Source organism: Schistocerca piceifrons, unplaced genomic scaffold (genome assembly GCF_021461385.2).
Source record: "Schistocerca piceifrons isolate TAMUIC-IGC-003096 unplaced genomic scaffold, iqSchPice1.1 HiC_scaffold_2512, whole genome shotgun sequence".
NCBI lineage: Eukaryota > Metazoa > Arthropoda > Insecta > Orthoptera > Acrididae > Schistocerca > Schistocerca piceifrons.
Window position 1 is genome coordinate 722,407 of NW_025728457.1, and position 12,173 is coordinate 734,579.

Consider the following 12,173-nt stretch of genomic DNA (forward strand, 5'->3'; position numbering starts at 1 on the left):
ATTGATAAGTATAGATTTTGAACAGGAATCTGTTGCTAAGCAGAATATTTGAAATTTCTGGGTGTGTGCATAGATAAAAAATTAATTTGAAGACGCACATCATGACCTTATGAAACATGTCAGTTCAGCATCTTACGCAATTAGGGTTATTGCAAATTTTGGTGACAAACATATCAATAAATTAACTTAAAATGAATATTTCCATTCACTGCTTTCATATAGCTTGAAGTTTTAGGGTCACATAATTTAGAGAAAAGTATTCATTGCACAAAAGCCTGTAATCAGAATAATAGTCGGGAAGCACTGAAGATCACCTTGCAGACACTTATTTAAGGGACTAGGGAGGTTCGCAGTACCTTCACAATACAAGAATCACAGTTCAAAGATAATAGCAAAGAGCAGTGGCTAAATCTGACTTTGGCACAGAAAGAGATGAACTGTGCAGCCAGAAAAATCTTTGTTTGTCTACCAGGTAGAATTAACAGTCAGACAGATAGCCAACCAGCTTCTAAAAACAAATCAAAAGTATTTATGAATGAGGACATCGTCTACTCAGTACATAAATTTTTAAATATGAAATAGTAATTTAAAAAATATATATATTGTGTAAAGATAGCTAATGTTAAACTTACAAGTTCCACATTGCAAAGTGACATATTTGGGATCTGTGGAACATGTATTAATGTAGTGTAATATCATCAAACCAGGCAAGGACTGTACATAACTCTATAGTTATCGTAATTTGTGTCTTACCAGCTGTAAACAAAATCATGTTGAAAGTTTGGTCAGCATGTGGTTTACCTGTGTCAAAGAATCCAAGAAAGTACTGATTGACTTTCTGCCTGGGTTCAAAAGGTATCACTCTATTATGTACACTATGATTGCCAGAATGCACTGACCACCTGTGTGTCAATGTTACATTTGAGCAGTGTGTGATAAATTAAATTTGTAATGGTCTTATTAGTTGTGTTCAGAGGACTATCAAGTAGATAGTCAGCACTTGCCATCTGTAGATCATGAAAGTTTCAGTCTTCTGAGCAATATCTAAAAGGGATTCACTAGACCTCTATGCTGTGTAACTTGTCCTATTTGACAGCAGGTATATAAGAAATGCACCTACATGGGTACCAGACAGGCATATACTTTTTGAAGACAGAGTACAGAAATCAGTAGGATATGATATTACACATTAACCTGCCGATTTGGAAATTTGGATGAAAAGCCATTTCATTGTTTTATTCTTAAACTACAATTTTTAATTCATTGAAACAATGTGTAACATCCTGAGCAGTTAATACTACTAACCGATAAAGTGATTATCTGCAAACATTTTGATCAATCACAAAGTAAATATATTTAATCAGACATTTAGAGTAAATGGTTCTAAAGTGTGTGTACATGGATGATATACACTCTCCAGTAGACAAACCTCATCAAAAGTGGAAAGCTTCAATCAGTGGTCCCTTAAATTTTCTCTTGACCACAATTGTTTCCATGAAAGAATGAGAGAGTGAAGGAGTGATACTGTGTGTTAAAGATGACGAACATTAACAGTGATTTCAACTTCCTATGCATTATGGCAAAGGAAGTAGTAACCTCACTTTCAACTTGGGCAGAAAGCCACACAAACATATGTAATTGAATTACTTAGTCAAAACACAGGTAGCAGTGAGGGATATGTAGCCCAGTACCCAGTCTGTTACTTAGCAAGCATACAAGGTGATAATTATTGAAGTATATGAAAAAATCGTAAATAAGTTACAAACTACAGCGGTCACACACTTTATTCAACATGTAAACTTCACCACAGATATTGGGATTTAGGTTATGACATGTTCGATATGCCTGCCATCATTGGCGATGATGTAGCTCAGCCAAATAGCAAAATTCTGCTATACCCACTGACGTGTCAGAACGTCATTGTCGTCGATGACCACCTGAATGTCGCTTTTCAGCTCAGCAGTGGTTTGGGATTACTGTTGTACACCTTGTCTTTAATATAGCCACACAAAAGGACTGAGATCTGTTCAGATCCGGATGAGGGATTTTTCAGAATTGTAGGAATTTTTTAATTTTGTTTTTCAGTTAAATTTTTGTAATTTTGATTGCTAGGAACTGATACACTAATAAAAAAAATTAGTTTAGCTCGCCACTGCAGAAAAATACTGCAGCAATAAAACGCAAAAGAGGGAATATCACCAAAATAAATCTTTCGTTGCAAAGAAAATGAGCCATTCACATAAACAGAATAAGTGCACACACAGGCATCTGCCGACAGCGCTGTTAAAGATTCTACAATATTTTCTAACAATGAACTTCTTTCAATATATCTCATTCCTGGGCAGATTTTGATGAGTGAAGTCACAACTGGTTACATTTCTAACAGGACGTGGTGAAATATCTCGAATGTTGGTTTCAGAAGCATTACTTTCAAAGTAAATTTCCTTTTATGGAAGATGATCATGCATGTCAGAATGTGTGATGATTTTCTTAAATCATGGAGCATTATATTCACATTCAAGACTTAACGCTGACCACCAGCAAATGTGAAAAAATTTTGGGCCCAGAGGACAAGTCATTTATGCCTTATATTTTTAAATTTTGGTGGCACACTTGCATTTGCTATATGTTGAAAAGGTAATACAAAAAATGACGAAGTTTCGAGTTTAGTCTTTCATAATTATTATACTTTCCTCATTGACAGATTATGCAATAATGCTGGCAAAAAATATAGTTGCCTTTCAAAAACAAGAGCGAAGTTCTTGAGTGATTTCACATGTAACTGGCTTTACTATGGGAGAAGTCGAAGTGCTCTACAGAACACATATCCAACCACGTAACCCACGAAGTGTCTGGTGCACATCAGTGAAATTTATAATCGTACTTGTCAGAAATATAAAGCTGCTAAAATTGAAACTGGTGCCCTCAGAAAAACAGCAAAAGCTGTTAGAATGTCAGTATTATATATGAAAACTTAACTTTCCTTGTAGTTGTACTGATGTACAGTAATTTAAACAATTAACTTCTTCCGCTTGTGTGTTTGCACAGCTTAACATTCATTTTGTTATTGGCTGACATCACATTTCCTATGCTCTGAATATCTGCTGTCATCGGCTGGCGAGATCATGTGACACAAGCTATGCTTGGCCCACAAAAGCACGTCATAATCTTTCAGTGCTTTAGAAGCTACTGTGATGTAATTGTTGGAATTCGTGTTCATACTTTCGTCATACGAAAATATGTAGTGGACATGTTGCCACACATCAAAGTTCCTTCATAAATGCTTTGATTTTTGCTAGGTTCAGATTCCTAAACTGCCAGAAATTTCTATACAATCTTATAAACCCATAACCATTCAAGGGATTGATGAGGTTTACAGCTCCTAGGGTAACGATATCTTTCAAGATGGAAAAATGTACTTCCACCCACTAAAACGTTTTTCATCCTGGAAAGCACGTTTCTAACTGGGAAATCTAAGAATATTTCTTTTCTGGACATACACCCAGTTAAAAAGGTTTAAGGTTTCCATATGAAATGAAATGCCTATTGAGAAGAGACGCCTTGCATGGGTGGTACAGTTGTTTTATCAGAACAGCAGCACTGCATTGCAAGAATATCATTGATATAAATGGCTGGGAAGAGCTCCATGTCAATAAGTATGGTGAAGAATACAATCAAGAAATTTGAAGAAATAGGTGAATTTAGTGGTGCAGCAGATTCCCATAGCGCTCATTCAAGTTGCTTTTAGCTGACCATGCAGCAGATACCTCAAATTCTGCATTAAGTGTTAGAGTTGTCACAGGATCTCTCTCTCTCTCTCTCTCTCTCTCTCTCTCTCTCTCTCTCTCTCACTCACACTCACACTCTCACACACTGCCTCTTACTGTGTCTCCCCCAGTCAACAGTTCAAAAGATTTTGTGGCACATTTCACACTAATATCTCTGTAAGGCTCAGAATTTGCTGCTAAAGAAGCTCCAGGATAGGCCACAATGCTGTGACTTTTTCTTTATTTTTGGCATGCCTGGAAAAGAGTAATTTTGGGCTGGGGAATATTCTTTGGAAGTACAAGGCATATTTTACTCTGCATGGGGCCATGAATGCACAGAACTGTCACATATGGGGTTGTCCTCCCAAATCTTGGGCAGGAACATCCACTGCACTCAGCTTATGTGACAGTGTGGTGTGATTTCACAAGCCCCTTCATTCTGAGTCGCTGTTCCTTGTAGGTGACAGGTCAAGCACCTCTTAGGTGTACAGAGACATCTGAACTTTATAAGGACCTTGTTATGTAACGTGATTCAAGCATTTCAAGACCACAAGTGTCTGCACCATTATTTTGATGTGAGATGGGGTGGCATGATATGGCAGTTGTCGAGTGAACTATTGGTTTCATGAAATCTTTGGTATCACCCGCATTATATCTAGGCAGTTTAAAGACATGTGGCCTTAGTGATCCCCCGACCTAAGTTCATGCGACATGTGCATGGTGGGATATTTGAAAGATTTATTGGGGATGTATCCAGATATTCCTGATCAGAAAGATATCATATGATGACACTCAATCTGATTACACTGAATATGCTATAGGCAACTGTTAACCATGTCATGTCATGGATACAACATGTTGCAGAGTCAGTGGACCATTTTGAACACATAACTTCTGATCATATCCTAATAAATGTACCAGAACGACCATTATCATCGCTCTGATCGTTTCTCCTCTTTTATTTCATTACAATGTTACAGCATCCTACAAAGTATAGAGCGCACGCTGCAGCACCCAAACATCAGACAGTTTCCCCCTCAATAAATTCATAATAAAGTTGCTATGACGTCTTGCAGAGATACCACAATCATTCTATGATTGCTACTCAGCAGAGGTTTTTATCAACAGCTTGTGTGTATTGTTGTTATTACAGTGTAATAGTTATGTGTCTTGTGTTAGTGTCTTTTACAATATGCAGTGTGTGCCACATATCTCTAATCATTAAAACCTGCCTGAATGGACTTGTTATTCTCCATGAGTTCTGTCTGCAGATCATGGTCTAGTAGCTAGCATTGCTGCTTCTGGATCATGGGGTCCCGGGTTCGATTCGTGGCCAGGTTGGGGACTTTCTCTGCCTGGTAACTGGGTGTTTGTGTTGTCATCATCATCATCATCATCAACATTATCATCATCATCATTCGTGACATTGGCTACAATGGACTGTGTTAAAAAAATAGACTGTAAACTTGGTGATACAAATTCACAACAGGGCCTTGGTGGTGGCAGTGGTGGTGGTGGTGGGAGGGGAAACGCTTTCAAATGGAGAAATGCACAACCAAAGCAATGTTTGTGCTAGACAATATAACATTGCTTTGCAGATTCCTGCCCTGGTACTCAGTGGTAATGTGATGGGTAGAAATCGAGACACTGAACAACAAATCAGGTGTACTTTTCCCTTGAGGAATTTTAGATGGGTTTCAACAGTGTTGGAACAATCTTGATAATATAAAAATGTTCAAAAGAACATACCTTCTTTGCATGATGTTGATGTTTCTGAGATAAAAGCTTTTTATAGGCTTGCTTGTATTAACAGCAGTCTCCAACCCTGACATCAAATGCATTGACAATATTTTCATGGCAATGTATCAAACGACCCACAAGGGTAGCGAAGAGCACTAATATGCTGCTTCCTGGATTCGGGTAGCTACAGCAAACCTGGATCGAATCCGCACAGAGGATTAACGATGAAGGGCCGGTGTGCCAGCCAGCCTGGAAGGGGTTTTTAGGCGGTTTTCCTCATCCTAATAGGTGAATACCGGGCTGGTCCCCACGTTTCACCTCAGTTACACAGCTCGCAAACATTTGCAGACATTCGCACTTTCCCATGAATTACACTGGACGCAAACAGTTGGGGTGTATAAAATCTGGCGGGGGGGGGGGGGGCGTCTTTGGGAGTTGTGACCCCATCACAATACTAGCCTATATATGCATTGTCATGTCACAACCAGCCTCAGCCGAAAGACCGAGTAAAGGTGGTGAAGTCCCATTAATCCCCTGACCCAACTAGTTGTTGGATAGAGAGTACCGGTATATATATATATATATATATATATATATATATATATATAGAATGTAAGAAACGGTTTTTGTTCATGATGACAGCTCTTTGGTTTGAGAATCAAGAGAACAACGGGAGGAATAAAGTAGAGGTAACAGCTTTAGTGCCAAAATTTCTAACCATCAGTGGTGTGAGCCATCAGCACTGTTACTGTCCAGGCTGTAGTATGTGTGTTGATAAAATACATGTGCACTTCCATTATCACTGCATGAACAGTTTATGAATGTGCATGCCACAAAAAATGTTGTGCAGTAAATATTAAGGATATGACACAAGTACCTATACAATGGTTACATGGAGGTCTCTAAAACAATTGATAATTAACATCAAACTTTACTTATTGTTGAATTTTTCAGCAAATTCTCTTTCTTATCCTGGTTTGTTTATGGTTCACTGGCATAGCATAAAATTTTAATTGTAAGTTTTATATCTAGTACTTTGAGAAAAAGAAAGCTATTTGTCTGAAACCTTACTTGCATATTTTTTTATTTCTTTCTTAATTATTAACGTTCAGTTACTTAACTTCCATATGTATGAAAATGCATGTTGTACCTAATTGAGTTTAAAAAAGCTACAATATCTAATGATACAGTTGTCAACTTCTAGAATCTGGCACACACCATGATACCAGTTACGTTAAAAAAATCGTGTGATCCTAATTAAGAGTTTAAAAACACTCGAAATTTACCAGATACCATGCCACACAAAACTATATCCCCAAGAAAACGCAAAACAGTAAAAAGTCGCAGAGCAAAAGATAGCACTGGGTATGCATGCCATCAGTAGTTCATACTCTTTCATGTCAAACATGATGCACATACTGGGGACCTGAAAGGCATCACAGTTCTGTTCTGTGGGAAAGGGTTTAACTGCAGGTGGAATAATGGGACCCAGATACTACAGGGGTAGCTCATGCATCAGCTGTTACCACTGCCACACAATATGTGGTGTCAGCTAGCGGTGTCTAATGGGTGATGAAGTAGCCATTTATATGTGTGCCCTTCAGTCAATGGTGTTCTGCAATGCCAGATGACCAGATGTTAGGAAGATGTAAAAATTTTCAAAAAGGCTCAGTGCAAATATATTGGAAAATTTACAACTATTTACATCTTTTCAGACAGTATTTCCATTTGTGCAAGGCTTCATACAAGTTGCAGTGCCAAAAACACAGTCTTAGATTAAAACCACCTGCAAGTGTGTCATTTACATTCATTCATCAGTATGCAGATTTTTCCCTTGATTGATGTGACATTGATTCTTGTTCATGAACCGTCATTATTCACCTGATTAACATCCATTCTAGATACCTAACAAAATGTTGAAGCTTGCACTAGTTCTTTACTCATTGGGAATCAAACAAAAACAATCTGTTAATTAGGTGAAATAAATTTATCATTTCCAAAGGTGAAAGTGTTTGCGAAACAAAAAAAGATAATGGGAGAAGAACATTTAAAAATTATTTCTCTTAATTAAATCTTAAATACCTTGAATGTAAGAATTTTTTTGATACATTTAATAAATTGGTGTAAACTGTTATCTTGTAGTACTGTATTTTGAAAAGATTGTAACACATGAAAGTGAATTATTTTAAGTCTCATTTAAAATTTCAAATGAAATCAGCAGTGACTCAGATTCATCATTATTGAATTTCCTGTGGTTAATTTCGGTTTAAACCATTTTTACCTCATCAGTTCTTTCCTTCTGCAGGAATATAATAATTTTAAATCATTAACAGTTACTAAATATGCAATTTCTTATGCACTTTTATGACTTGTGGCCTATAGTACTGGATTTATGGACACTCAAATATTGTTTCTTTGTTGTATATATATCAACATTTAACATTCTTGTCCTCACTCTTCAGATTGACTCAGACTACTGGTGGGAGCTGTGGCATATCATGTGAAGGAATTTGTCACCATGGGCTGGTCCAGGATGATTCGGTGATAGACGAGGAGAAGTCAACACATGAGTTTGGTACAGAAAATGTGATTATTGATAAGGAATACTCAGTAGCCCCCCCATATGACTGTAGTAAGAGGGAAAAGGAATTACATCTATATAGCTGTGATTTCTGCCAACAGAACTTTCCTTCAAAATACAGACTCATAATGTATGTGTTTATGCACATTGATGGCATGCAACCACCTTTGTATGTTTGTAAGTGGTGTGGTGAGGTATTTCACAGTAAGGTTAGTTTGAAAACACATTTGAGAATGAGAGAGAATTATCATGGCTTAACTGCTTGCCACCATGAAAAATATGACTATAGTGATGAGCATCAAAGCAGTATCTTCTTGGATAGTGAGCCAGAAGTTTCTGTTACAGAACACATTGAACAGTCTTCATATAAGGAAACGTGGAAAACTTCAAAGAAGGCCTCTAATGACATGTGTAACACACACAAGACAAATGATGCAATAAGTGCTTATGGAATTTTATCTACAGCTGTTAATGTCAGTGCCCAGACTGATCTACATATTGCAAACAGAACCAACAAATGTGGTATTTGTGCCAAATGGTTTGCTAGGTCAGGCGATCTGAAGACTCATTTATTAATTCACACTGGAATGAAAGTTCACAAATGTGAGATTTGTGGGAAATCTTTTACTTTGTTAGGCAGTCTCAAGAAGCACACATTAATTCACACTGGAAACAAACCTCACAAATGTGAGATTTGTGGAAAATGTTTTGCTAGATCAGATTGTCTCAAGACTCATGTATTAGTTCACACTGGAAAGAAGCCTCACAAATGTGAGATTTGTGCAAAATGTTTTGCTACGTCAGGTTGTCTCAAGACTCATGTATTAATTCACAGTGGAAAGAAACCTCACAAATGTGAGATTTGTGGAAAATGTTTTACTACATCAGGTTATCTCAGGACTCATGTATTAATTCACACTGGAAAGAAACCCTACAAATGTGAGATTTGTGGGAAATGTTTTGCTATAAAAGGTTATCTCAAGACTCATGTATTAATTCACACTGGAAAGAAAGCTCACAAATGTGAGATTTGTGCAAAATGTTTTGCTACATCAGGTTGTCTCAAGACTCATGTATTAATTCACACTGGAAAGAAACCTCACAAATGTGAGATTTGTGGAAAATGTTTTACTACATCAGGTTATCTCAAGACTCATGTATTATTTCACACTGGAAAGAAACCCTACAAATGTCAGATTTGTGGGAAATGTTTTGCTACATCAGGTTATCTCAAGACTCATGTATTAATTCACACTGCAAAGAAACCCTACAAATGTGAGATTTGTGGGAAATGTTTTGCTACATCAGGTTATCTCACGAATCATGTACTAATTCACACTGGAAAGAAACCTCACAAATGTGTGAAATCTTTTGCTAGGTCAGGGAATCTCAAGAGGCATTTATTAATTCACACTGGAAAGGAACCTCACAACTGTGAGATTTGTGGGTAATCTGTTGCTACGTCAAGCTATCTCAACAGACAAACATTAATTCACGCTGGAAAGAAACCTCACAAATGTGAGATTTGTGGGAAATATTTTGCAGAGTCAGGCGATCTCAAGAAACAAACATTCATACACACCTAGAAACGACCTCACAAATGTGAAATTTGTGGCAAATCATTTGCTAGATCAGGTGATCTCAAGACAGATGCATTAGTCCACATGGGAAGGGGACCTCACAAATGTGACATCTGTGACAAAAGTTTCACTCAGTTGGGTACTTTCAAGACACATGCATTACTTCACATCAGAAAGTAACTACAAGTAATTGTTAGTTTATGCACATAGATTTTCCTGGTTGGTGCCCTCAAGGCCTATAAAATAATGAACGTAGTAGGGGGACAATAAATTGTAATGCCTGTGAAATAACATTAAAGTGTGGTAGAATTGTGAGAAAAGTGCAATAATGTGTACTATATTGAGGTAACAGATAATTTGAAAAACAAAAATCCCTATCTGTAGCTTGAGATGTTAAGAAATTGTATTACTAAATACTCCAGAAACATGAATCAAATGTGTTTTTGTCGTTAACACTGTCAATAGTTATAATTACCACGCAATATTCAGTATAAGGCCAAGGAAATGTGATGACTTGCTGCTTATTATTCCAAACAAAGTCATTATGTAGTACTCGTTACTTTGCATTTGAGAAAGTGACAGCAAAAATATATTCATGGCACTTCCTTCACTGAGGCTCGTAAACTCAACACTTGAGACCCATGATTATGGCAATTATTTTACTCAGGTATTTTTCCTTAAGAGACTTGCTATATATGTCTTTAACCCGTTAGCGCCGGAATTAATTTTTTCGTGATATTTTTTTAAAAAATTGCGTTATTATGTCTGTAAAAGTCATAAATTACACAACAGAGTTGTTTTGACGAAAGTCATTACCGCCATTAGCAAGATATTTGATGTTGCCATATGGCAACACTAGGTGCTTTCACTACCTAATTTTTTATGGATTACAACTTCAACTAAAATAAGTAGGTTATTGAAATTTCTTATTACATATACAAGTTTTGTGCAAATTTATTATTCAGTCTTCAGCATACAATTGATACTTTATAGCACAGTACAATTAAGAATCAAACTCTGAACTCAGCGTTATTTTACATGAAATGGAATAAAACAGTCAATACACAATCCCACAGTACACTTTGAACACATTGTTCTCACAATTGGTTTACAGTCCTTGTGTGCACACCTTTCCTTCTTCTTTCCTTCTGTGTGCTGGACGAGGTGGTCAGTCTTATCAAACCTAATTGAACCTGATATGCAGCTGTCGGAACATGCCCTTGATGCAGATGGACTCCGGGCTCCTTTTGGTACAGCTTGGTGTCTTTGCAAGTACACTGTTGCTATGTCTGTCTTGAAATCAAGCTGAGAAATGGTTTGGTTTCTTGCTTGATTATACAAAATCCAGATGTTTTGTATGGCGACATCTAACATCCATGTAAAGAGACACCAGTACCATTTCTTGTTTCTTATTGCAATGCGATAGCATGCTAGATTCTGATCCATCTGATGAGTACCTCCCATATACGTACTAGATTTGGCTACCAGTTTTGGTCTGGGAATCATTATATTTCGCTTTTTTAGTTGTGAGAATCTCTTGACTTGGCCAACTTCTTGTGCACCACATGAAGAAGAGATCATTGTGACAACTGAGTTGTCCAGCCACTGCACATACAATAATCCATCACTCTTCTTTATTGCTGTCTCAAAATATCCCCAATCTTTCTTGGAAAATAATTTTTTGTTTTCCAGTATACATTCCTTAGGAAGTCTGTTTTCTCTTATGGTACCAATGGCAGAGTATCCACAGTACTTGAGAAATGAAAATAGAGATGCCCCTGTAAATAGATTGTTCATGTAGAAGTTGTAGCAAATTTTTCTGTTCACTTCAGGAATTTCATCCAATAAAACAAGTAAGGGACTTGCCGACTTGCCAAACAACTGCTCATAGACTGCTTTTCCCTTACGAACTTTTCCCTGATATGGTTCATAATTCACCAAATATCCATCTTTAGTATTTAGGCTCCATATTTTATAGCCGAATCTAATTGGCTTACCACGAATGAACTGGTTGCATCCATGGTGGCCGTAGTACTTCACCATATAATTCGTCATATGACAGGTGTTCTTCAGGTACAAAATTCTCAATGCAGCACTTCTTCAACATCTCCATAACTGGACGAATTTTCCATGCCTGTCATTTCCATGGATCTTAGTGTTATCTGCACAGTGCAGAAACCTGCATATTTGTAGAAATCTGTCTCTTCTCATAGACTGAGACACAGCCAAGTTTTTCAAGTCATCTTTTGAGTCCCAATAATTTCTTTTAGAAGGTAACTTATTGTAGCCACTGAGATACAAAATAGAGATGAAACACGATATTTCGTCTGCTGTAATTTTTGGATCCTGACAATTGAGAAATAGTGCATAAAGCTTTGTTTCTTTCAGTAAATGCTCAATAAATTCCTGGCCAATGGAAAGTTCTAATAGGTCAATGATCGACATGTTTCCATAGCTTGAGTAGTCAGCTTTTGGAAATGTAGAGGTAATTTGACTGTCAAAGTC

At 37.0% G+C, this 12,173-nt stretch overlaps 1 protein-coding gene across 1 annotated transcript in view; it reads left to right on the forward strand.

Moving 5' to 3' along the window:
• Positions 1–9,966, forward strand: part of LOC124743706 (zinc finger protein 98-like) — a 104,110-nt gene extending 94,144 nt beyond the window's left edge. Inside the window, exon 8 of the mRNA XM_047248880.1 lies at positions 7,970–9,966. Within this exon, the coding sequence (XP_047104836.1) occupies positions 7,970–9,539 (1,570 nt within the window). The 3' untranslated portion in view covers positions 9,540–9,966. The remainder of the gene's footprint in view (positions 1–7,969) is intronic.
• The last annotated feature ends 2,207 nt before the right edge of the window (positions 9,967–12,173 follow it).